Source organism: Notamacropus eugenii, chromosome 2, assembly GCF_028372415.1.
Source record: "Notamacropus eugenii isolate mMacEug1 chromosome 2, mMacEug1.pri_v2, whole genome shotgun sequence".
NCBI lineage: Eukaryota > Metazoa > Chordata > Mammalia > Diprotodontia > Macropodidae > Notamacropus > Notamacropus eugenii.
Window position 1 is genome coordinate 393,356,065 of NC_092873.1, and position 27,376 is coordinate 393,383,440.

Sequence of the window (27,376 nt, forward strand, 5' to 3'; positions counted from 1 at the left end):
GGAGAAGGCATTGGGCAAGACCAAGTATATGGGGCACTATGCAAATCCATGTCTGATGCTATGTTAGACCCATGCCAGGGGTCACTTGAACAGCAGTAAGAGAGAATGGGAGCATTAGACCCATGAAATATTTGGTATGAAATCCTCTCACAACCAGACCGCAACCTGCCTTTCCAGCTTTATTATGTGATATTTCCCTTCCTGTATTCTGCAATCTAATCAAATTGACATTTCTCCCAACCCTTGTGCTTTTTGCACAAGGATGTCCTTCCTGTAGCTGTAATACACTCCCTTCTCACTCCTCCTCCTCTTAGAATCCCTAGTTTCCTTCCAAGCTCAACTCAAGCACCAGCTTCTGCATGAGGACTTCCCTGATCACCATCTGTTGCTCCTATCACCCCCTGTCAAAAATCTTAGATTTATAAAAAAAAAAAATCTTAGATTTATGCATTTATTTTTTATATTTTTAGCTGTGTGTGTGTCTTCTCTCCCAATAGAATGTAAGTTTCTTGAAGAAAAGGACTGTTTCTTTTTTTTTTTTTTTTTTGGTTTTGTATTCCTAGCACCTACCTGAGTGCCATGGGAGGAACTCATTAAATACTTCTTGATTGATTGCACTGAAGATATAGAAAGAAGATTGGGGGTGGGGAAGATACTAGCAACAATCTTTTACTACTAAAGAGTTTTGTTTGTGACTTGCCCTGGTTATAGGTGGTTTATAGTGACAGTAACCTCACCAATAGCTCTGTAAGAAACACCTATTCTGAAGTGCAAGTTGACAGTCTATGAAATGATGGTTGCTATAAGATATAAAAGTCAACCCCTTTTTAAGAAAAACAACTCAATACATCCTTATTGATGCTCAGTTCCAGTATCAACTTGAGGCAAGAGATTTGGAGGAAGGATGTTTATTAAGCCAGCATTTTTCTTATCACAACGACCCTGGGAGGGAGGTGCTGCTATTATCCTCATTTTACAAATGAGGAAAATGAGGCAAGTGGATGTTAAATTACTTGCCCAGGGTCATTATTGTTCATCCTTCATTCTCTAACAAGACCAATGATATCAGCAGAGTGATACCTTCACTTACACATGGATTGGATTTAATAGAGGCAGAGCTACCCAGTCAGCAGCCTGACTTTCTCCAATAGCAGGACAAAAGTCAAGACAACTGACAATGGCCCAGGACTCAGTGGGTGACGTTGGCTTTTCTAAATTAAGGTCTTTCCTAGGTCTAAATTTGTCTGAGGCAATGCCAATATAATAGTAAAATCTTGATGACAATTGAAACAAAAGATGATCTAATTTATCATCACAATAATATTCTGGGAAGAGAAGACATTCAAAGTTTCTGTCCAGAACCAGAAACAATTGCTATTCATGGCACTAATTAATATCTGAAGTACAGTTTGACCTCAGGTCTTCCTGACTCTGGATCCAACAGTCTTTCCACTATGCCACCTCAGAGATTTTGTATTCATTGGTAACTTAGAGGCCATTGAGTCCAGCTCAGTTATTTCACAGATGAGGAAACAAATTCTGAGATGTTGAGAAACTTACTGAGAGTCACACAACTATTAAGTTTCTGAGGCAGGATTTGAACTCAAGGATAGATTGCAAGTCTCCTTCTATCATTTTGTCTTATTCTTTGTCTTATTCTCCTCTTAGCTTATTTTCTTCAGATCCTTTGCTCTAGCTATAACTGGAGTGCCTGCCCTTTGACAAAAAACTACTGAGCAGTAGCTAGCAGCTGGTATGTTCCTGCAGGATATAACCCTTTCTGCTTTGTAAAAAAGGTCTTAGAGTACAACTATTCCGAGAAGAAAGGCCAGGCATGCAACTCCTTAGAAACTGGTTGATTGCGGGAATGGAGCAGCTTCCAGAAACCTGCTCTCATTCTAGGAAGTCTTTCTAGGCTCTTTCTCATCTCTGTGCCTCCTCTTGTAAATGCATTCCAAAATACCCAAACCCCTTTGGGTTTCCAAGAGCCCAGACTCTGATCAGCAGGTCAGATCTCCAGGCCAATTCTGCCTTTGAAACAACCTAGGAAATGGGGACTGTTTGTGTGTGTGTGTGTAGGTGTGTGTGTATGTATGTGTATGTGTGTGTGTATGTGTGTGTGTGTGTGTGTGTGTGCGTGGTATGTAATATTAAAGCATCAGTCAACATTTATTGAATGCCTACTATGTGCAGAGCAAGCAGGTTTAAAAGAAATTCCTTTCATTTAAAACTAAAATATTTTATTCATTCCAGAGATCAAGAAACAGTAATCAACTCTTTCCCTCAGGATATTGTCCTCTGACTCTTTCAGTATTATTTAAAGTTTAATCCACATCTATTCAGTTTTTCATGGGTCAATAATCCATCTCTTTCAGCATGTGCTACACAAAGGTTGTCTTAATCTTGGTGAATAAAAACATGCTATTTCAACATTTGGAAGTCATTCAAGTATTCCTTGGTAAATTAAAAAAGAAGAAAAGAAAGAAGGAAGGAAGGAAGGAAGGAAGGAAGGAAGGAAGGAAGGAAGGAAGGAAGGAAGGAAGGAAGGAAGGAAGGAAGGAAGGAAAGAAGGAAGGAAGGAAGGAAGGAAAGAAGGGAGGGAGGAAGGGAGGGAGGAAGGAAGGAAGGAAGGAAGGAAGGAAGGAAGGAAGGAAGGAAGGAAGGAAGGAAGGAAGGAAGGAAGGAAGGAAGGAAGGAAAGAAGGAAGGAAGGAAGGAAGGAAGGAAAGAAGGGAGGGAGGAAGGGAGGGAGGAAGGAAGGAAGGAAGGGAGGGAGGAAGGAAGGAAGGAAAGAAGGGAGGGAGGAAGGGAGAGAGGGAGGGAGAAAGGGAGGGAGGAAGGGAGAGAGGGAGGGAGGAAGGGAGGAAGAGCAATACAAAATTGGCTTTTTGCTGATGCAGTATATCCCAGAAGATTTAAACCAGCCTTCTAGGGCCAGAATTTTTCATTCTAATTCCAGTTTAAAACTTGGCTCACTAAAGAACATCAGGAAAACCTTGGTGGCCTCTATGCAAAAGGAAGTCAAATATCTTTCTCAGTCTTTGGAGAGACCTCACCATGGACTTAGAGAACTTCATAAATAGAAAATTATTTTATCATGTAATATACTAATAAGCAGCTTCCCCTTTTCTCCCTAACTCTATTTGATACCTTAGAGACTCACTTTACAACAAAAACATCTTGAGTTTGTACAGCTTTAAAGAAAACATCAGACACCTAGAAAAAATTTGGAGCTCATCCAATCCCACCTCCTCCCTTTAAAAATGTGGAAACTGAGGCTCAAAAGAGTAAGGTGAGCAAAATCTGTGATACACCAATATGGTGGTCTAGACCAACTGCTATCACTTTACTCAGCACCAAAATAAATATATATTAAAGCAATCTGGAGTATATCATTTCTTTCTGATAGTCAAGATTGAGTTTTGAAAACCCTCTTCCAAATGAAAAAAGAAGTAATATTCCATTCAAATCTAAAATACAACTCTTCCTTCTCATTAACAATTGGAGATTCAGACTAAAATGTTTGTTTGGGGCCACAGCCCAACCATGTGGAAGTCCTCCAACAGAAACCAGCCTCCAGAAACAAAAGAATCAGGCTCTTGCCTCTTCTCCTTAATCCAGCTTTCTTAAAAGGTTCCCATCCTACCCAATGGCATCATTCAGAGGGTAGAAGCAGGAGGGGTTATGGGTATTTCCTGAATCTAGTGCACATGTGCCCATTTTCTTCTCTGTTTCCTTGCCTATAGAGCCAAATTCAATGCCTATAATGAAATAAAACCTCACTTCTGCCTCTTAATAAACTACTAATCAATAAACTTCACTGGCTCCCTATTACCTCTAGGAGCAAATACAAAATGCTCTGTTTGGCATTCAAAACGTTTCATAACCTAGCCCCCTGCTACCAGTCCCGAATTTTTATACCTTACTCCCACAGATGTAGACTTAGATGCATTAACACTGACCTCTTAGCTGTTCCATAAACAAGGCATCTATCTCTCAGCTCTGGGGTATTCTCTCTAGCTGCCCCTCATGCCTAGAACACTCTCCTCCTCTTCTTGGAATCCTGACTTCCCCCCTTTGAAGTTCCAGCTAAAGTTCCACTTTCTATAGGAAGTCTTCCCCATCTCCCCCTACTTCCAGTGCTTTCCCTCTGTTCATTATTTCCTATTTATCCTGTATATAGCTTACTTTGTTTACATGTTACCTCCCCATTAGATTGTAAGCTCTTTGAGGACAGGGACTGTCTTTTGCTTCTTTTTGTATCTCCAACACTAAGTATAGTGCATGACACATAGTAGATGTTTAATAAATGTTTATTGATTGAAAATCCTTAGCTTCCATCAAGGTTCACCTAAAGTGCCACCTCCTCTAAAAAACCTTCCCTTTTTCTCCTTAAATTATCTTGGTTTTGCTTATATGATCACTTGTTTAATCCCCAACCCCTTCCTGGTTGAATTTAAGCTGTTTGAATACAAGGATCTTGTGTCCATTTTTGTATCTTCACACTGAGAAGCAACATAGTACAGGAAGTAAAGAGTCAGCCTTGAACTGGGGAAGATCAGAGGCAAATTCTGTTTCTGATACAAACTGTGACCATGGGCAAGTCATTTAACCTGTTGAAGCCCCCAGGATACTCCCTAAGACTACAAGGAACAAATGTGTTGCTGATCTGTATTGAGGGAGAAAAGTTTTCATACTGGGAGATTCCTCTACTGTTGAAATCACAGTTCTTTTCCCCACCAAAACAAACAAACAAAAACTTCAGTGCCTAGCACAAAGTAAATACTTAGACAAATTTTTGTCTAATTTAGTTCTGTTTCAAAGGCATGAAATGCCTCCTATGTGCCAGGTGCTGTCCTAGGTACTGGGGATGCAAAGATAAAATGGAGCAGTCTTGGCCCTCATGAAGCTCATATTCTAGCGAGGGAAACAACACATATACATATAAATAAATATAAAATGTATACAAAGTAATTTCCAGGATACATATCTAATATGAAGGACAATTAGTTCAAATTAGAACAGGAGGTCCAGTGGGCATAATGTCAGGAGAGGGACATTCAGAAGGGGTTGAGGCAGACAGTATGAAGTATCACAGAGTAGTGGTTCAGGAAGGAAAATAGGATCTAGTCAGACTACAGCTTAAAAGTACAGGAAAACTAAGGAGAAAGGACAGATTGTCAAACCCTGCAAAGTAACAAAAATAATATTGATTTGTTTGTTAGTCCATGACAAAGAGCTAAAAATGAAGGAGGGAAGGGAAGAATGATAAAGAAGCAAATGTCTCATTTCTAAACCTAATGGTCAAGGTAGGTATTTGAGCAGTCCTGTGCCCACACTGATTATAGAGGTAGTAGGCCTGTATTTCTAGATCATATATGGTGTAAGATGTTGGTCTCTACCTAGTTTCTGCCATATTGTTGTTTTTTTTTAATTTTTGCAACAGTTTTTGTTAAATTGTGAGTTCTTGTCCCAAAAGCTGGGGTCTTTAGTTTTATCAAACAGTAAATTATTATGGTCATTTCTTACTCTACCATGCATATCTAATCTATTCCACTGATTCACCACTCTATTTCTTAGCCGTTACCAAGTAATTTTGATGATTACCACTTTATAATATGGTTTGAGATCTGGTATGGCTAGGCCACCTTCTTTCACATCTGTTTTCATGAATTTCCTTGATATTCTTCTCCTTTTCTTCTTTCAGATGAATTTCATTATTTTTTTCTAGCTCTAAGAAATAATTTTTGATATTTTGATTATTATGGCACTGAATAAATAAATTAATTTAGATAGAATTGTCATTCAGTTTTATCAGCTAGGCCTACCCATGAGCAATTAATATTTTTTCTGTTGTTTAGGTCTGACCTTATTTGTGTGAAAAGTGTTTTATAACTGTGTTCATATAGTTCCTGGGTTTGTCTTGGCAGGTAAACTCCCAAGTATTTTCTATTATCTACAATTATTTTAGATGGAACTTCTCTATCTCTTGCTGCTAGAATTTATTGGTAATATATAGAAATGCTCATGATTTATATGGGCTTATTTTATATCCTGAAACTTTGCTGAACTTGCTAATTATTTCAACTAGTTTTTAGTTGATTCTTTAGGATTCTCTAAGTATGCCAGCATACCATCTGCAAAGAGCAATGGTTTTGTTTTCTCATTGACTGTTTTAATTACTTCAGTTTCTTTTTCTTCTCTATTTATTATAGTTAACATTTCTATTATTATATTAAACAATAGTGGTGGTAATGAATATAGTTGCTTCATCCCTGATTTTATTGGGAAAGTTTCTAGTTTATCTCCATTACAAATAATGCTTGCTGATGGTTTTAGATAGATACTACTTATTTTACAGAAAGCTCCATTTATTCCTATGCTTTTTAGTGTTTTTAATAGGAATGGATGTTGTATTTTGTCAAAACTTTTCTGTGAATCTATTGAGAAAATCGTAAGATTTCTGTTGTTTTTGTTATTGATGTGGTGATAATTTTCCTAATATTGAGTCAGCCCTGAATTTCCGGTATAAATCTAACCCTCTGTGTATAATGTATATGTCATAGTATATGATTCTTGTGATATTTTGTTGTATCCTTGCTAATATTTTATTTAAAATTTTATTCATTCCAGTTTTGAGTTGATTCTCATTTGGGATAAGAGGGCTGTGTAACGGGAGGTGGGGTGGAGATAGGACACAATAGTGTCTTTGTAGAGAGTAACATACAGACTTAATTGGGTGTAGAAATCTATCTTATCCTACAGGAAAGTATGAGTAAAAGGGGATATTAGAAGGGGGAGGTTGATAGAAGGGAGGGCAGACTGGGAGGTCTATAGGGGGTAGTCAGAAGCAAAACACTGTTGAGGAGGGACAGGGTGAAAGGAGAGAGAATAGAATAAGCAGGGGGATAGGATGGATGGAAATACAGTTAGCAATAGTAACTGAAAAAAATCTTAAAGCAAGTTTCTCTGATAAAGGCCTAATTTCTCAAGCATATAGAAAACTGAGACAAATTTATAAGAATATTGACAATTGATCAAAATTATCAAAAGATATGAACAGTTTTCATATGACTCAATCAAAGTTATCTTATAGTCATATGAAAAAAATGCTCTAGCTCACTATTGATTGGAGAAATGCAAATTAAAACAATTTTGCAATACTACCTCATACCTATTAGAGTGAACAATAGAACAGAAAAGGAAAATGACAACTGGGGGAGAGGACTGGGAAAAACAAGACATTAATGCATTTTTGGTGGAGTTGTGATCTAATTCAATCATTCTGTAGAGCAATTTGGAGCTATGATCAAAGGCCTGTTCAAACCTTGCATATGTCACATGATGGTCAAGAAGCACCTGCAAATAAACCCAGATCACCCCACTCTCAGGCAGAAGGCTAAGGCTGACAAGAACGACAAGGCTGTAAAAGACTTAGAAGTGCTGCTTTTTGAGACAGCTCTGCTGTCTTCAGGTTTCTCCCTTGAAGATTCCCCAGACTCACTCAAATCGATTTTACCACGATAAAACTAGGTCTTGGCACTGATGAGGATGAGGTGACAGCAGAAGAACCCAGTGCTGCTGTTCCTGATGAGATTCCCCCACTTGAAGGAGATGAAGATGCATCCCACATAGAGGAGGTGGATTAGACAAACCTCTGCATCAGACCCCCTACCCTCTGTATAGTTCCCTGTGTTTTCCCACAGCAGCGGTAGAGGCCCTATCCTTGCCTGCCTCCATCTGCCAATGTCTAGTGGGGTTTTTCTCCTCCTGTTCTCCAGTGTATTAGGACAGGGCTTACAGGGTCCCTTTTCGCCCTCTCCTGATCTGGGAAGTGGAATGTTGTGTATTCTGGGCTGTTAATGTTTATTTTGTTCTGAAATTAAAGTATACAGAATAAAGAGAATGCAGTTTTTACATGAAAAAAAAAAAAAACCTTTGCATACCCTTTGACCTAGCAATTCTACTACTAGTTCTGTAATACAAAAGATATCAAAAAACAAAAAGGGAAAGGACATATATGTACAAAAATATTTATAGCAGCTCCTTTCTGGGAACATAGAATAGGAAATTGAAGGGATACTCATCACCTGGGGGATGGCTAAACAAATTGTGGTATGTGATTATGGCAGAATATTTTTGTTCTAAGAGAAATGATGATCAGAATACTCTTAGAAAAACCTAGAAAGACTTACATGACCTGATGCAAAGTGAAATGTACTGTGTATAGGGTAATAGCAATATTGTAAAATGATTAGCCCTTGAGATGACTTAGTTATCTTAGCAATGCAATGATCCAGGACAACTCTGAAGGACTTACAATGAAAATGCTATCCATCCCCAGAGAAAGAACTGATGGTGTCTGAATATAAATTGAAGCATACTTTTTTTCAGTTCTTCATTTTTTCTGGGGTTTTTTTTGGGGGGAGGGGTCTAAGTTTTCTTTCACAACATGACTATTATGGAAATGTTCTGCATGACTACATATGTATAACCTTTATCAAACTCCTTACCTTCTCAATAGGAGAGAGGAGGAAGGAAGAGAATTTAGAACTCAAACTTTTAAAAATGAATGTTAAAAATTATTTCTGCATGTAATGGGGGAAAATAAAATACTAAGTAAATTTAAAAATTAAAAAAAAAACCAAGATGTGTTTTTGTTCCTAGATTGTAGTCCTTTGAGGAGTGAACTGAACTAAATTGACTTCCAATCTGAGGGTCTCACTAAGCAGATTTTAAAGGGGCAGAAAAGAGAAGTAAACCAACAGCTAACTTATTTACAATTACCTATATGAGCTACCTTGAACCTACAGCTTTTCTCTAAGCTAACAATTTTGTTACATTACTATTCTTCATTAGTGTGGCTCCAAGATTGACTGGAGTTAGAGACAGAAAGTTTGAGTTTAAATGTGACCTCAGACACTTAGTAGCTCTGTGATCCTGTCTGCCTCAGTTTCCTCATATGTAAAATGAAGATGATAATAATAGCACCTACAACTTAGGGTTGTTATGAGAATAAAAATAATATCTGTAAAGTATTTTCCAGCAGTAATGTGCTATACAAATGTTATTGTTTGTAATGGTGTTGCATTGTTCTATTTTAGTCACTTTTCAGTCATGTCCAACTCTTCTTGACCCCTTTTGGAGTTTTCTTGGCAAAGATGCTGAAGTGGTTTGCCATTTCCTTCTGAAGTCAATACTGTTGGCTATTATTAGAATGCTGGGAGGAAGAATGGGATAGTGGATAGAGAGCCAAACTCAAAGCCAGCAAGAGTTGGGTTTAAGTCTTGCCATCATCATATAGAAAATGTTCCAGAACTGGTAGAAGGAATTTCTTTATCCCAAAGTTCCCTGTACCAATGAAATCCCAAGTCCTGACCTTATCCTTATCCTAATTAAATGGATAATAATCACAAATAACAGACAGTTTGAACTTCCAAAAAATCTAGATTTTCAAATGATCTTTGTGTAGTCAGAAAAGTTGAAATCTGTTGGGTTTGATTCCTTTCAACAAGTGTGTCCACTGTATCCAAGACACTGTACAAGAGGCTATGAAGACTAAAAAATGAACAAGACATAGTCATCAAACTCAAGAGCCTTGGTTCTATCACCTACTCATTGTGAGTTATGGACAAGAACCTTAACTTTTCTAGGCCTCAGTTTCCCCTCACAAAAAGTGGGGATCATAATACTTGCTCTGCTACCTTATAGGGTTGTTGTGAGGATCCGATAAGATAATAGTTGTTGACTGGTACAATGAAGTCAAGAGCCTGGATTCAAATCCCTCCTCTGATTCTTATTACCTGTATGACCTTAACCTTCATTCAAAGTCACTCAAACTCCCTGATTCTCAATTTCCTCTTCTGTGAAATGAGGGGGTTGAACTAGATGGCCTCCAAAATCCCTTCCGGCTCCTATGACTGTGAAGTATGTTATAAATGTAAGCCATTATTATATCATCACACAGAAGAAACAAAGAAAAATAATAAAAACTCAACTGTTAAAAGTGACTTAAGATAGATGAAAATAAAATTCATTGGGTGAACAGAGAAAGAAGAGCTGACTTCAAGATTGAGGAATCAGGAAATAGGCATTCAGTTATGTTGAGTAGAGAAGCAACCTTCCATAGATTGGTGAGAGGAGAGCAAAGGCAGGAAAGGAGAGGGGAGAACTAGGGCAGGGTGAGTAAACCACATTGGCTAAGTCATATGGTTCATGAAGGGTAGATAAGATCATTACAAGACAGTTACTGATTAGAAATAGGAACAGAAAGGGAGCAAAGAGTGAAAAGATCGTAGACCCAGAGCTCACAGGGACCATAGAAGTTATCTGATCTGATCCTTTCATTTTACATATAAAGAAACAAACCCATAGGAATTAAGTGACTTATCTAAAATCATGCAGGCAGTAAGAGACAGAACTGAAATTTGAACTCAGATACAATGACACCCAAACTAAATATTTTTCCGACTGTACCAGGCTTCTTCCATAACTTTGGGTTTCTAGCAGAGGCATCTGAAAGGGCTGGGGAGTCATTAACAGAAATATGGAAGGCAAATTAAAGGGTCAGTTGGGATGGGGTGGGGTTTGTTATAACCAAAGAAGGGTGGCTGTGGCTTTGCTCCAGGACAGTGAAATTTAGAGTATGCTGACAGAACTTGAATTTCTTCTTTAGTATAGAAACAATTGAGTTTAGCACTTACATGGTAAGAATAATATTTTACCAAATGGATCCCTACCTCCCCAAGCTGATCACACCCCAGGGCAATTTCTCCACAGCCCTGTCCACCCAGCCCTGCTTCTCACCTCTATTGTCCTCCATCACCCCAGCAGAAGTCTTAGGTAGCCTCCCATATGGGGCTAGCATCCAAGAGTGTCCATCTCTCTCCCTCCACTCTCCCTGAAATCAATTTGGTCTACCAGTTACTAATTACCCTGTCTCTTGAGGAGGCAAGGGTAGGAGGTAAAAAATTTTTTTCAGGAAAATATTGAATTTGAAGTGTTGGTAAGACAGGATTGTGTTATATCTCAGGAGCAGAAATAGGATCGCTCAAGGAAAAGTAACATTAGAAATGACTGAAAAACAGAGTTGAAATTTTTAAGTTGGAGAATGTGTATTGTGGGGAGTTTTTCCTACATTTCTAAAAACAGAAACTTAATACCTTTGCTAACTCTACTTAGCATATTGTCCCAGTCTTTTCTCATCAATCAGTAAGCGGTTTCTTGTTATGGGCAATGGGGACTGGATGGTACTGGAATTCTAGACTGAAGAGCTTTTTCTTGCTGAGCAAGACAGAGTCCAAAGAGGAGATCCCCTGTCTCATGGTGCCCGTCATCTGCTGCCAATGGTGTCAATGTCTCATTTTGCCTGCCAGACCTGCTTAAAACTCCCACTTCTTCCATAGTTGCAAGGACCATACAGTGAATTAGGAATCCCTTAGACTATTTTACTCTTCCCTGCAGTTCATATTTACATGCATCTTTTCTTGTTTTGTTCCCTACAATCAAGAAACTTTCTCCCTTTCTCCATTTATCTCAATTCCACAGATTCTTCAAGATCTCGGTCAAAGTCACAGCTTCTCTAAAGTTGTTTCTCGCTGGTCAGGCATTCCATTTCCTCTTACTTTTCCAAACCAACTTGTTTTCATTTCGTTTGTTTTGTGCTTCTTCTGTCTCCCCCACAGTTATGAGCACATGTAAAGGCTTAATAAATGCTAATTAATTTGTTTAAAATGCTCACAAGTACATATTCTCTCTACATATATGTATATGAGTACATATAATTATATATCATATACATTATATATTGTTAGTGATAGGATAAGATTCCCAATCAAGTAGTAATTAATTATTATTGTTACATGATATGCAATAGTCTGTTATATCGTGTAATATTATATAGCAATATATGTGAAATGTACATAATACAATATAATACAATATTATGTAACGAAATATAAACTAATATTTAGTCATCAATTATTTGTTTATTTCATATTCATATCTTTTATGATGAAATTAATCCCTGCTGTCAAAAAACTTACTAGTCTAGTGGGAAGAAAAGACACAGTTTTGTAAAATCTGAGAGTTCATAAAATCTTGTAAAATCTTCAAAGACCTTCAAAAGTCATCTAAGGCATACATACATCCAAGTAAGACTCCCACTAGATTAAAATGTATTTGAGAAGTATTTAGCAAAATAAATACAATAGAATATAGATATGTTAATGTGTGATTTTCTGAGACAATATAAGCTTTCAGGAATCTTCCTGTGCAGATTGGTGGCCCCTATTTCTATTTGAGTTTGATATCTCTAATCTGTTCCAATCAGTACCTGAAACAGCAATTCCACTCTTCAACATTCATGAAAAATGCCTCCCAACTTCTGCTTTATGACATCCAGAAACGGGGAATTCAACACATCCATCCTACTTTGAGATAACTCTAATTGTTAGGATTTTTTTCCTTGCCACTGCACTCAAATCTGCTTCTCAGTAACTTCCAGCTCTTTCCTAGCTGGGTCTTCTGGGGCCAAAAAAATAATCTTCCAGTTCTTCTTCTCATGACAGCCCTTAAAAAACTTAAAAATAGCTGGCATGTTAATATGTCATTTCCCACCTCTCCTTCCCTGTCCCTGCCCCCAACGTTGTTTCCTTCTCTAAGCCAAACACCTACTTCCTTTAACCAACCTTCATGGATTTCCAGTCTGTAGATTTTCCATTTGGCCTAGCCATCCTTTGACCTAGCCATTCTCTCCCTTGTATAGATTCCAGTTTGCCTTGATCTTTCATAAAATGTAGTCCCCAGTGTTGAATACAGTACACAAAATGCACCCTAACCAAAATAGAACACAACAGAATTTAATTTCTCCCGCTTCCTATACCTTCTACTTTAGGCAATCAAAGATCACATTAGGTTTTCTGGCTGCCATATCACACTAAGACTTAAACTTGAAGTCCATTAAATGGTCCTTTTTATATGAACTATTATCTAATTATGCATGCCTTCTATGTTGGTCAGGCTTGGCATTACAAAGAAAAAAAGAAAACATTCATCTCATTTTAAGATGATTACAAAGTTAATTGAATTTTATGTAATCCACATGGACATAATCACTCATAAGCAAGGAACAAGACATATACCACCCCCTTCACTGATATTTTAAGTCCCCCATTTTAGCTGTATCCAGGCAAGAGAATTCAGTATAGCTGAATCCCAGGCAACCAACTCAGCTCGGGTAACTCCCCAGTTCTAGATAGCCCAGAGATGTTAGAGAGTCATGGGATTTTATACTCCTATGAACAAAAGGAGCTAGATACTCCATGCTAGCTAAGATCAGTGAACTTTAGGTGCCTTTGTATGATTCATTCGTGATTACACCAGATAAAACTGAATTTAGGAGCTGTTAAAATCTCTTTGCAATCAGGGCCTCTACTCATGGATATTCAGGAGTCACTCCAGCTGCCTCCATCTTCATATCACCCTTCCTCCTCCTCCATGAAGGATACTGAAAAAGCACTGTTCCCCTCCCCCATTCTTACTTGTGCAGTTGATTATTTGAACCTAATTGTAAAATTATTAAATTTTGCATCCTTTGGTTTGGTCATCATTGCAACCTGTTGAAAATATTTTTGGATTCATAGTATCTTTGCGTCCCAGAGGAAGAAACTAAAAGTCATCTAATTCAATGTATCTAAACAAGGATCTTTCTGTGAGACACACAGCCAGTCTAATGGTAGCTATCTCTAGAGTGCGAGAGGAGGTAACAGAAAGAGAAAAAGAGGAGGGGACCAAAATTATATGATAACTTCATTATATATTTAAAAGGAATAGTAAGTAGTACATAATAGATTTTCAGTTTCATGTACAATTATCTTTTTTAAAAATTCTACTATGTTATGGAAATGCTTATGTTATTTCATAAATTAATTTTTTTAAAAAGTTGTAGTGAGAGAGACTCACAGCTTCCCAAAGCAATCCAAAACTTTTGGATTGGTCTAATTATCAGGATTTATGATATAGTTTGTATCTTCCATAGTATATTATACATGTACATTCTATAAACTGTTTCTGTTTTGATCAGAAACCCTGAGGGTCTTCCCCTCCCAGACTGATTTCTGTTTTACTAGATAGAAGAGGCCAGCCTTTGTCTCATTTTTTACCTAGCCTTAATTACTGAATGGATATTTCCTCAGTCAAACTAAAATCTGGAAAATAGTTTTAAAAGGTCAAGGCCTCCCACTGCATCTAGGGCCATCTCTAGTTGCCCTAATTTATATCATGCCACAGGGCAGATGGCTCTGGAGGAGAAGGTGAGGGTGGTAGCTTTGCACAGCCCTGCCTCACTTAAATCCAATTCACTTGCAAGTTGTGGCATCACCTTTCTGATGCCAAGGTCCTCTCTGAGAATGAAGTACAAACAACAATATAATTTAGCATAGTTTTCTATTCAACTAATTCCAAATCTCTTGAACATCCTCTTAAACCTCTTTTAAACATTTACCCATTGCATCCTCTCTTCTAAATGACAGCTGGTCAGTTGCTTGAAGATAGCTATAATCTCCCCACCTGGTCCTGAGGGCATATTCTCCAGGATAAGCATTTTTTTCCTTTATTTTTTTCTTTTATTTTTTCTTTTATTTCCTTTTCCTGTGTTTTCCTTTGAATGCTCCTAATATGAAATTATCTTCATGCCCTTTAACATTCTGGTCATCCTCCCCTGGACTCTCTCCAGCTTGTTATTATCCTTCTAAAGACATGCTACCCACAACTGAACACAATTCCTATTTTCTCTTCCAGAATTTTGGTCACTGCTTCCAGCTTCCTTTCATCTATAAATCTGATAATAAGTACTTAGGACTGGAGTTAAGTTCTATCGCTAGAGAATGGTTTGGGGTAGGCTGTACTTGCTTGTTTTCCTTTGATTCTTTCCATGAGTATTTATTCTACCCAGTAATTATTATTTTAAAAGGATAGAGTGTTCATTTTAGCTATGAATGCCTTTACATTTCACATTTGTGTATTTTTAATACTTTTCTTTGGCAAAATGGTCTAGAAAAATGCACACTGGAGATAACTTCTTCAATCCAAACATTTTAGCAATAGTAAATTAAATTATTTAATGCCCATTGCCTTCATTTGGATGCCTCTGCCAAATCAATCACTCCTGTTTTTATAAATTTATTAGACCATAATAGAAATTGTTCATGCATTTTACTTCTGAAAATGTAAGGCAATTAAACCAAGAACCACACTTAACTCTAGCCACAGTCATTCAAGCTCAGCAAAAATGCATACGGTACTGTAAAATAGTCTTTCGTTTATACATTGATTTTTGCTCCCTCCAGTTATGGCTCTTGTAAGGATTTTTTTAACAATAAAACTAGCAGCGTAAAATACCCACTTTCTCCCATGTACAACAATAAGAAAAGGTGTTTTTATCTAACTAAATCACAACACTTTTATTTATACACACCAAGGGGAGTGGAGGTTAGATAATTCGAGATGTTAGATAATCCATATATAAATTGGACTATATTTTGAGTTTACAGTTTAAAGTAGCTGTGCCTTAGAATTTGGTCATTTATCTCAAGGCAATGAGCAAATCCCATACAGTGAAGGGACAACTCAGGAGTACCTAAAATATAATTTCTTCTTTCCTTAGCCTATCATCTACTCCATGTTGGGATAGGCCTTTCATTTCTCAGGTTGGTATGAAACACTAACCTGAATTATTCATAATCCTTCTCTTTCTCCGCCCTTCCCAGAGGCTGGTTAAACAGGTGGATTTGGAAGGGTAGTTAGCCTGTAAAGAAAGAAATCAATCAGCCCTCTACAAAGAAAACCATAGAGTAACAGAAGAAATCCTGATAGCGGGCTTGGCAAAACTGAATTCTGATGCTATGTTTTTCACTTGATGATTTACTAGAAGTAGAATGTTTATTGTAGTTGTATGAATATAGCTAGTGCCCCTACCAAGTGGGCCAATTCCATACAATGAAATATAATACACATGGGAGGCCTTTTTTGTTTAGGTGTTTTTCAGTTGTGTCCAACTCTCCATGACCCCATTTGGGGTTTTCTTAACAAAGATGCTGGAGTGGTTTGCCATTTCTTTCTACAACTCATTTTACAGTTTTGGAAACTGAGGCAAGCAGGGTTAAGTGACTTGCCCAGGATCACACAGCTAGTAAGTGTCTGAGGTCAATTATAAATTCAGGAATTTTTTTTAACTCAGTGGTTCCATGAATAGATTTCAGAGGGTCTATGAACTTGGATGGGGGGTAAATCGTGTCTTTGTTTTAATATAATACGTTTTATTTGTAATCCTATATATTTTATTTAGGGCAGGTAGGTGGTACAGGGGATAAAGTGCCAGACCGAGAGTTAGGAAGAGTCATCTCCCTGAGTTTAAATCTTACTAGCTATATGACCCTGGGCAAGCCACTTAACCCTCTTTGCCTCAGTTTCCTCATCTATAAAGTGAGCCTTCTTAGGAAATGTCAAACTACTCTAGCATCTTGGCCAAGAAAACCCCAAATGGGGTCACAAAGTTAGATAACTGAAAAAGGCTAAATGACAACAAAATATTTTATCAGTTCTAAAACATTCTAAAAAGGGGTCCATAGGCTCCCCGAGACAGCCAAAGGGATCCATGACACACAAAAAGGTTAGATTTTTTGCTCTGAAAAGAGCTGATTAGATTGTATAAAACTGTGGTTTTTAAGAAGAGAAGCAAAGAGGGGAATTTCTGGGGGCCTGCTTGTATAGGAGGCTTGTTAGATCAACTGGAAAGGAGTGACTGTTGTTTTATATATTTAGGCATAAAGCAGAATGTGGATCTTTATTGCAGCTCCCTTAAATAACATATACATGAAGGTACATGAGTCAACACATTGATAGCTAAATATGTGTGTTCTCAAGATAGAGGAATATATATTCTACTTCTGCCAGCAGAGTGCCATTGATCAGGTGCTCCTCCTCTTCTCACATGAGCCCTAACTGCCCCCTTTTAACTGCATTTGCAAATGAGTTCCGGCTTCAGGCCACAGCCCCCAGGCACTCCATTCCCAACCTTGTGGAGAGAGAAAGTCTTGAGGGAGGCCTTCTGGTGCAGTCTATGAATCCCTCTTAACCTTCACCTGCTATTTTTTTTCCCCAGGGGATGAGCGCCCTCGAGACTCTCCAGCCCCAACAGAAACCCAAATGCCAGCTGGAGTGGAGGCTGGAGGGAGAGCTGGCCATTGTTGTTGGAAATGTTCCAGAGAGCAGCTCAAGAAGTTTTTCTGGGGTGTGGCAGTGGTTTTGTGCATCTGTTCCTCATGGGCAGGGTCCACACAACTCGCCAAGCTGACATTCAAGAAGTTTGATGCCCCTTTTACCCTGACATGGTTCGCCACCAACTGGAACTTTTTATTCTTTCCTTTGTACTATGCTGGGCATGTTTGCAAATCCACGGAGAAACAGTCTTTAAAGCAAAGATACAGGTAAGGAGGACTTTGTGATCCAACCCCTTTCTGTGGTCTTATGTGTTTAGGTGATTGGATAAGAACCGGTAATCCTTTTTAAGAATTGAGGATGGATGAACCACTTTCTTCATGTTGTTACAGCATTTGAGTTTGTTGTCTAGGCTGCATAAGAAAGAAAGTTTGGGGCTTGTTGAGGGTAAATAATAACGATAATGATGATAATAACAATTAGTATTTTTATAGCCCTTTAAGGTTTACAAAATACTTTACATATATCTCACTTGGTCCTCACAAGGAATAATTTTTTTTAGAAACTAGCATTTACATAGCCCATTAAGGTTTACAAAATTATAGAGATATATAGAAATATATAGATATAGAAGACCCTGTGAATTGGTGTTATCATTTTCTCAAAGGTTAAAAAAGGTTTTGTGATTTGCCCAAAGTCACATAGTTTAAGTGCCTCAGTCCAGATTCAAATTTAGGACTTTCTTATTTCAAGTCCAGTGCTTTATCCAGAATACCTGCTTTGGAGACAGAGGATCTGGGCTCAAATTCTACTTTTGATACTTAGAACTTCTGGGGCCCTGGGCAGGTTATATAAATTCTCTGTGCCTAAGTAACCTTCTTTGTAAAATGGGGGAGGAGCAGTGGCTTGGATGGCCAATAAGACCCCTTATAACTCTACAACCATAATCCTCTGATTTCACAAATCATACTACAAGCTTCCCTTCTAAGACAGATTTGCCATAATCTGTTCTTCATCTCAGTTCTCTTTTGGAATAGCATAGATCAAGGAAAGGCATGAAAAAGGCATGAATGGTGGGATTTGAAATGGTTGAATGAAAGAACTCAAGTTGTGAAGAATCAGAATTCTCTTCTCCCCACGAGGTGCTCTAGTCCTCCTTTCCTTCAGGTTCTGGTTCAGCCTCAGGGGCTACTCCACAAAACTTCCACTGCTCACCTTGGCTTAATCCCATAAAGTACCAAGGAAAGGTGAACAAAACAGCATGTTGAAATCATTGTTGACCTTTGGTGTTTTGGAATGTATACACACTATGGCAGTAATGTTTACTATCCATAAAGTTTTCAGAAAGCAGGGACTTAAATATTTTCTTCTCTCCAACTCAAGATATATGTGATCATTCTGGTGCTACCAAAACATAACAGCTTCTAAAATTCTTTGATGTTTTCTCATTTTGAGTTCATTGTAACAATTTATCAAGAGAATATGATAAAAAGAAACCAGATATCAGAGACGAGAAGCACTACTTCCCCTCCATATAAGGTATGAATCAAAGACTAGATTTGGGTGAAGGGTGCAAGACAAGACAGTAATTCTCGCTAAACTACTTACCAGCATCAACCTCTTTAAAGGTATGCATTTAAGCTGCAAAGTAGTTTATAATGCCTTGTTTAAAACATGTTTTGCTTTGTTTAATGATTTAAAATATTTGGAAGCTTCAGGGAGAAGGAATTTCCTTTAAGAAATCACATTATGAAATGAAGGAAACATTCATCTAGAGAAAAAGATTCTGGGTGAGTGAGTTAGACAATTGAGCCAAAAATGCCACCATTTTGAAAAGGGAATTCAGAAAGAGTGGAGATAACAAGTAGAGGGTCTGTGGTTTAGGAGAAGGGCCAGGGCTGTCTATGATGGAAAGAAATTCACAATAGTTCACGTTCCCAGAGGAAAAGAAACGTGTCCTTGGAGTAGCTTCTTTTTCATGGCAAAAATCAGTGGAATAGCACAGATCAGAACAGACCTCACCAGATACTATGAAAAGATTCTAAGGCAGCCCAGGCCAGGAAAATAAAATAATGCCTTCTTCTAGGTCCAAAGAAAAGTGAATATTTAGATAAGAACAATTTATAACAGGTATTGACAGGAGTACTAAGCTTAGGAGTTTGTATTCCTTTTAACCCCTGCTCTGACTGGCATGTTGACTTTAAATTTGTTATCTTTTTAAATTAGTAAGTATTTAATTCTCTCTCAAGCTCCCTCCTCCACTGAGAAAGAAAAAAGAAAGAAAAAAACTCTTTTATAACAAATATGCAAGACAAATTTCCCCATTGTCCATGTCCAAAAACATATGTCTCATTCTGTACCCTAAGTCCTTTGTCTTTTTTTCAGGCAGCGGGTAACATTCTTCCTCTGTAGTCATGGCTAGTCATTGCATTGATCAGAGTTTTTAGGTCTTTCTAAGTTGTTTTTACAGTGTTTTTGTTACTGTACAAATTGCTCTTATGGCTCTTCTCACTTTACTATGCACCAATTCTTCCAAGACTTTCGAGATTTTTTGAAAATGCCCTTTCACCATTTCTTATGGCGCAGAAGCATTCCATTCATAGGTTTGTTTACTTTTAAGGAACAAGTACTGTTTTCCTAATAAAGAACTATTAGAAAAGCAGACCTGATAGGATAGTCTTGGTTCTTCTAAATCATACACCTAAAGAAAGTCTTAGATTTTAAACTATCGTGGCACCAATGTGAAAGGTGGGCATAAACCCTAAATATTTATTTTCCGTAGTATTTATGTTTCATCCTTAAACTTATTTTAATGATAGAAACTAAGTTCACTCGTGAGAATGAATAGGGTGGTAACTAGGGGGTGGGAGAGTGGGAGAGAATGGAGGGAGAGAGACAGAGAAAGAGAGAGAGAAAATGAGAATGAAAATATGAATGGATCCCTTGTGAGAGGGCCCTTAACTTGGACCTCAGACCAGTGTACCCTGAAATGAATTCATACTTTGGATCACTAATAAACGATGGTGACGTTATTCTACAAGAAGAACAGGTAATGAGTGTTAGAGGTGGGATTTGGAACCAAAGACCTCTGACTCCAGTCAGTGCTCTTTCCACTAAAACAAAGGCAATATTTTTTTTAAATGACCAATCTAAGGAACTCTACGTACTAGGTTTGAAACTATCAGAAATAAAGGCAAGTAATCCCAAGTCTTCTTTCATGTTTTATTTTCATTGCAGAAAATGATCCAGAGAGTCAGTTGAACAGATGCTCCTTTGTGCTGAAAAGAGAAAATTTTAACCAAGAGCTAGGGAGAAAAATGGGAACCCTTTTTAGCCACAAGGGAAAGTCAGTGAGGCAAATTAATACCTTCTCCTTTTATTAGCTTCAAAAGCTATCAAATAGGCAGGTCTCTCCCTAACTAGAGAAATAAGCTGCAGCTGAGAGATAAGGACAAATTGCCTGAAGTGGTTTTGGACACCAATGGATGATGAAGGATAAATTATCCTAGTTAGACCTAGGCTAGCCAGTTTTACTAAAGATGGGAGCCAGCATTCTCTAGTGTCATAACAAAGATGCCACAATATTTTTCCCTTTTTTTGTTATACATTTTGAACTTAAATACAAAAAGACAAAAAAGAACATTTCCATGTATACAGCACAACATTAAAAAAAGGATCCAATAGAAAAGTATGAATTTCCATCTCAGTTTACTTTTTAAAAAAAGTATGTAATAAATACTACACATTATTCTCAAAGCTAGCCTCCTTTTCTGTGCTTCCAGGCTTTCTCTTGTTCTCTGCTATGTATTTTTTTTCTCCATCCTTCCTTTTCTCCCTGCCCTAGACAAAGTTACCATTAGACACCAACATGTATATAAGTAAGTTCATGCTATACATCTACTTATCAGTTCTTTCTCTGGAAGTGGGTAGCTTCTTCCTTCATAGGGCATTTGTAGTTGATTTGATAATACTTAAAATGAGTTACTCATTCAAAATTGTTCTTAGACCAATATTGCTGTTACTGTGCACAATGTTCTCTTGGTTCTCCTCATTTTGCTCTTCATTATTTCATACAAGTCTTTCCATATTTTTCTAAAATCAACAAGCTCATCATTTCTTATAGCTCAGTAGTATTCCATCACCACCATTCCATTTCACTTAATTCAATTTATTGGCATGTAATTGTGCAAAATAATTCAAAATTGTTTTAATTTCATTTTCATTAGTTGCATATTCGCCCATTTCATTTTTAACACTAGTGATTTGGGTTTTCTTCTCTCCTTTTAAAATCATATTAACCAATAGTGCATCTATTTTATTGTTTTTTAAATAAAATCAACTCCTAGTTTATTTATTAATTCAGTGGTTTTCTTACACTCAATTTTATTAATCTCACCTTTAATTTTTTTTAAAAAATTTCCTTTTAAATGTTTAATTGGGGATTTCAATTTGGAGACTATCTTTCAATATTTTGATACCTAATTCATTTATTATACCAAAAGGGACTGACAGATCTTTACATCTTTTATCAATTTCTTCCTTCATCACAGTTTCATTTTCTGTCTTTCAAGAGATCCCAGTGTCATTACTTTTACACACAGCATCAAGACATAGACTATCAACAAATTTTTGTTCAGACTAACTTCTGGAGCAAACAGTGAAATTCTAAAGAGATATATAGATGAAGAACCTTGAGCCCTGAGTTGGAAGAATCTATTCACAAGAAACTTGAGCTGGTGAAAAAATGAAAGATGTTTTCTTCATAGTATGATGCTTATTTTCTCTGAAGTTTTCATCGTTACCAGATAGGTCAGTATTAGCTGGTTTTAATAGACTGATTACCTTTTCATACCAAGTCGCACCATAGAGGGAAAAAACACATTAAATCTCTGATGGCTCTCATATATACCCTGCAGCTCAGACCATGTTTAATCATGATTCTCCACTGTCCCTCAGTAACAGCCTTACCTAAATTCTTTGATGGTATTTAAAGAGGTGAACTAATCCTCTTTGATTGTGACAGCTAAGCAGCACAATAGAATACTGGACCTGGAGTCAGGAAGACTTGAGATCTTTCTTCAGATGCCTCCTAGCTGTGTCAATGATGCCTGCCTCAATATCCTCATCTGTGAAATGGAGATATAACAATGATACCTACTTTATTGGGTCATTATGAATATGAAGTGAGTGAGAAAATTTTTGTAAAGCATTTTTAATGCTTTACAAAAATCGTAAGTGAGAAATAGATGCTAGCTTATATTAATGTGAACCCTTAAGGACTCAGACTGAAACTCTTTATCACAGAGTTGTATTCCAATTTTGTGATATGTATAATACCAGAGTACACAGTGACACTTTGAGGATTCCCACCTTTTGGTATTTACATTCACTAGACATTATTTTGATTAGTAATTGTTTAAATGATCATGTTAATATCTATTGAATTGCTTGCCTGTTCAATGGGGGAGGGGAAGAACGGAAGGGGAGGGAGAGGAGGGAAGAAGAGAGAGAATTTGGAACTCAAAGTTTTAAAAGTGAATGTTAAAATTTTTTTTTTACATGTAACTGGGGAAAATAAAATATTAAATAAATTCCAAAATGAGGAAAAAATAAACAATCATGTTAATATTGCTGTTACGGATGTTTTAAGAGGAAAAATTACTGAGGCCATGTGGAAAATACTTTCACTTCTCTGAAACAGATTCTAAGACATATCCCCCAAATTTTCTCATAAAGAGAAATTCCTTTTTGTGCAAAGTTTTGAGATTCCTGAATGGAGCAGGTATCTTGCTGCTATAGATAGATAGAAGTCTTGCTATCAGAGTACTTCTCCTTAGGAATCCCAACAATTCATGTATGTCCCCATTTTTCTATTGGAGAAACTGCTGCAAAGAGAGGTTAAGCAACTTGCCCTGTGTCTGAGGCTAAATTTGAACTTAATTCTTCCTGATTCCAAGCCCAGTGAGCTATCTAGCTGCTTCATCTAGCACTGACCCTGAAAAAAGTGTTGAGAGTGAACATGTGCTCCTAAGAGGGACATTGTCAACACTGGGATCACCATTTTTTAAAATAACTTTTATTCTTAATTTAAATCAGTATTTCCTGAGTTTCTTTCAGAACCCTGCTCAGATGCCACCTTCTACACTAGTTCTTTACTGATGTTTCCATTATGAGAGCTCAGACCTTCTTAAAATTGCTTTGTATTATTACTCTATGTGTGTTTTTTATTTGAGGCACACAGATGGTACAATAGATAGAAGGATGGATTTGTAGTCAAGATCTGAATTCAAATCCAGCCCCAGACACTAGCTGTGTGACCCTGGGCAAGTCATTTAACTTCTCTCTGCCTCAGTTTCCTTTTCCGTAAAATGGGATTAATAATAACACCTACTTCCCAGTATTGTTATGGAGATCAAATGAGATAATATTTGTGAAAGCTCTTTGCAAACCTCAAAGCAGTATTTCAATGCTAATCATAGTTATTACCATCATCATTATTATTACTAACTTTCACATATGTTTCGTCTCCCTAATATATTGTAAACTCCTTTGGTCAGAGTCTTTTGTTTTGCCTTTGTATTCCCAGTGCCTTGTACCTTGTAGACATTTAACAAAAGTCTATTTAATTGAACTGAGCAATAATAGAAACAAAATATATATTATAGGTTGCTTTATTGGTTGAGATTCAGAAGCTCTTATGCATCTTAATGGCCCTGAAAATAAGAATAAGAATATTTATTGTTTATTTTATGTCATCCCATAATTCAATTGATCAACCATTTATTCAGTACCTTCTACTTGCAAAACTCTGAGAGGGGTTTTGATACTTTGGCACTGTGATTTCATCAGGAGAGCTACCTTTTCAACTGATACAGACCGTGACCCTTCCGCTCCATATGACTCATGTCCCTGCCTTTCATTAATCCCAAATAGAAGATCTATTGGTAGAAGACCATACTTCATTCTTCTATTATCTCAGGAGTACCCAAATGCTATTCCCATTATCTGTCTGCTGCCTCTCACTCTTGCTACCTGCCCAATTAATTTTATTTCTGGTCTTACATATCTTGGCTGCAATAGCACTTGTCTCATGCAAGCTACCATTGGCATCATGGTGCGATCTATGCTCACTCTGCAAATTTCTATTGCCTTTGGGGTTGTTTGTAACTTTCATTCTCTAAGATCAGGATGTTCCATGATGTATCTCCACATGTCCTCTTTAAAGAAGTATTAGTGTTTTAAAAAAAAGGTGACCTTATGTGATAACAAAAGGTTTGGAATCAAAGAGAGCATTATAACATTTCCATACATACATACATACATATATATATATATATATATATATGTATATATACAGAGATATATAGCATTCTGTTATAACATAATCCAGGCCAGTCTCCTTCCATTATTAAATTCTGAAGCCAATTCATTGTCTATCTCCTTTTGACAATGTAGCGGAGAGAGCACTGGACTTATAGTCAGAAAGACCTGTCTCGAATCCTTCCTAGCTCTGTGACCCTGGACAAAGAACTTCGCTTCTATCAGTCTCAGTTTTCTCATCAGTAAAATGTGGATAATAATAATAATATCTATTTTACGAAGTTGTTGAGAAAATAAAGTGAAATAACATGTAAAACACTTTGCAAACCTTATTATATGTCATTGATAAGTTATTTCAGTCATGTCTGACTCTTTGTGACCCCATTTGGAACTGTCTTGGCCAAGATACTGGAGGGGTTTGCCATTTCCTTCTCCAATTGATTTGACAAATGAGAAAACTGAGGCAAACAGAGTGAAGTGACTTGCCCAGGGTCACACATCTAGTAAGTGTCTGAGGCTGGATTTGAACTCAGGAAAATAAGTTGTCCTGACTTTAGACCTGGCATTCTAATCCACTGTACCTATAGATGCCCTAAAGTACTGTATACATACATACATACATACATACATACATACACATATGTGTGTATATATATAATATATATGTGTATATATATGCGCAAGTTATTATTATCTAGAGCACCTCTCCAGTGTGTGTGTCTGTGTGTATACACTCAGATACACATAGTGGAATGTGTTTAATAATGCCAAACTGCTCAATTTCACACAAAAGCTCATTCTTTTAACTCCCAATACTTTCCCAGTGATGCCTTATGCATCATGGAACACTCTTCTCTTTGATGACCAGGTGCATCCTTTAGGATCTTACAACATAAGGAGGCACAATCCAGTCTGATATTGGTCTCTTGTCAAAGGTCTTTCAGAAACTACTACCATCAAGGACTTGTTTTCATAAGCAAAAGTCGAAACTTTCTGATATCTTATAGCTTCCAGACAGTAAAGGATGCAGTAATGACAGTTGTTTGTTCTGTTCCCTTTAAATGTCCCTTTCTTAAAGCTAGTCCATTGATTCTGGTTTAAGGACTCACAGAAGAATTTTAAGATGGAAAAGGAGAGAAAATGACTTGTCTCACTTCCTTCTCATGGTCTGTAAGGGCTAGGTCTATGATCTAGTGCACAATTAAGCACATACTGGATTTGCCCACAAAGCCAAAACAACTATTTGGTATTATAAGCCTTGGAAATACATGTCTGAGTCAAAATCTTTGAATGCAGAACTAAGGCATGAAATCTAGGCTTACAATAGTGATGGTGTTGATGATGATGATGATAGACAGACAGACAGATGAGCATAGCAAATAGAGGAGCAGCCCTGGAATCAGGAAGCTGTAGGTTCATGTGTTACCTCGGACACATACTTACTGTGTGGCCATAGGCAAGTCAGTGAACTTCAGAGTACGCTCAGAAAATTCTCTAAGACCATATTTAGAGATGAGTTGTTTACATCTTTGTGAGATAAGCCTCCACACAGAGATTCCTACATTGATGAGATCACAAGTCCAGACCAAAAAGTAGTAGTAGTAGTAGTAGTAGTAGTAGCAGTACTACTAGTAGTAGTAGAAGTAGCAGTAGTAGTAGTAGTAGTAGTAGTAGTAGTAGTAGTAGTAGTAGTAGTAGTAGTGGTAGTAGTAGTAGTGGTAGTAGTAGTAGTAGTAGTAGTAGTGGTAGTAGTAGTAGTAGTAGTGGTAGTAGTAGTAGTGGTAGTAGTAGTAGTAGTAGTAGTGGTAATAGTAACTCTTGCTTGTGTGGGAACCTCTTGATAGTTTCTTAGTTCACCAATAATAGCAAGCAAGTTTTTGGGCAAAAATGTTCTGAATTATTACTATGTCAAGCTTCTTGCTTTAAACTGTCAACATACTGGATCCCCAGACTGCAGCAAACCCTTGTGTCAAGGAAACATTTTCATTCCCTTTTCCTCTCCAAAATATGAGAAAATCTGTTGGGAAAATTTTGGTGCATTTTCATCCAGGTAATATGATGAATGGCAAACCACAACTCGATCAGCTCAAACAGGTAGAGATAAGACATTTCTCTTCCCTTTGCCTCCCCTAAGGCATACCAGGCTTCCTGTCATAAAAACCCCAGGCTGGTTTAGAATCAGAGGCAATAAATACAGTTCAAACCCTTATTTCTGAACCCAAAGTTGTATAATTTCACCAGGAAATTTCCTGGAAACTACTCTGGAATATTACTCAAAGTAATATACTTGAAGTAGAATATTACTTCTACTCCAGCACTACTCCAGAAATTAAGAAATTACCTTGGCAAAATGAGTTGAGACTTTCATTATGTTAAGTTTGAGTCCAAGAGATTCCTCCAGATCGTAAACCTACCTGGCTCCCTAGGCAGAGCTATCATACCCCTTAGGTAATCCCTGGCACCAAACATAGAAACTTAGACTTAGAGTATTAATGCAAACTGAAAATTGTCTAATCCAACCCTATTGTTGGACCGGAGAAAACTGTGATCCAGTCATTTCAAAGGTAGTCACTTGCAAAAGTAGAATTAAAACCCTGTCTTGTTACTGCAAATCCATTGACCTTTCCACAAGCCATGGTGCTTTTTCAAACCACTGAGATGGCCCAAAGGGACCTTGAATCTGGAGATGAGGGTAGAAGATCAATGTCCAGGTTACTAAAATCACTTCATAGAGTAATTGTAATTGACTATAGCTTACTCTGTAGTGAAAATGCTTGGCTCAGACATTTCTGGAGAATTTCCATGTTCAGTTCCTCTTTTATTTTCAAATTTATTTTTTG

The 27,376-nt window shown here is 37.3% G+C and overlaps 1 protein-coding gene across 3 annotated transcripts in view; it reads left to right on the top strand.

Annotated features, from left to right (window-relative positions):
* SLC35F3 (solute carrier family 35 member F3) overlaps positions 1 to 27,376 on the top strand; it is a 532,744-nt gene that overhangs the window by 387,126 nt on the left and 118,242 nt on the right. For all 3 annotated transcript variants that reach the window (XM_072647511.1, XM_072647510.1, XM_072647512.1), the window contains one exon: positions 17,161 to 17,485. In XM_072647511.1, the coding sequence (XP_072503612.1) occupies positions 17,161 to 17,485 (325 nt within the window). The remainder of the gene's footprint in view (positions 1 to 17,160; positions 17,486 to 27,376) is intronic.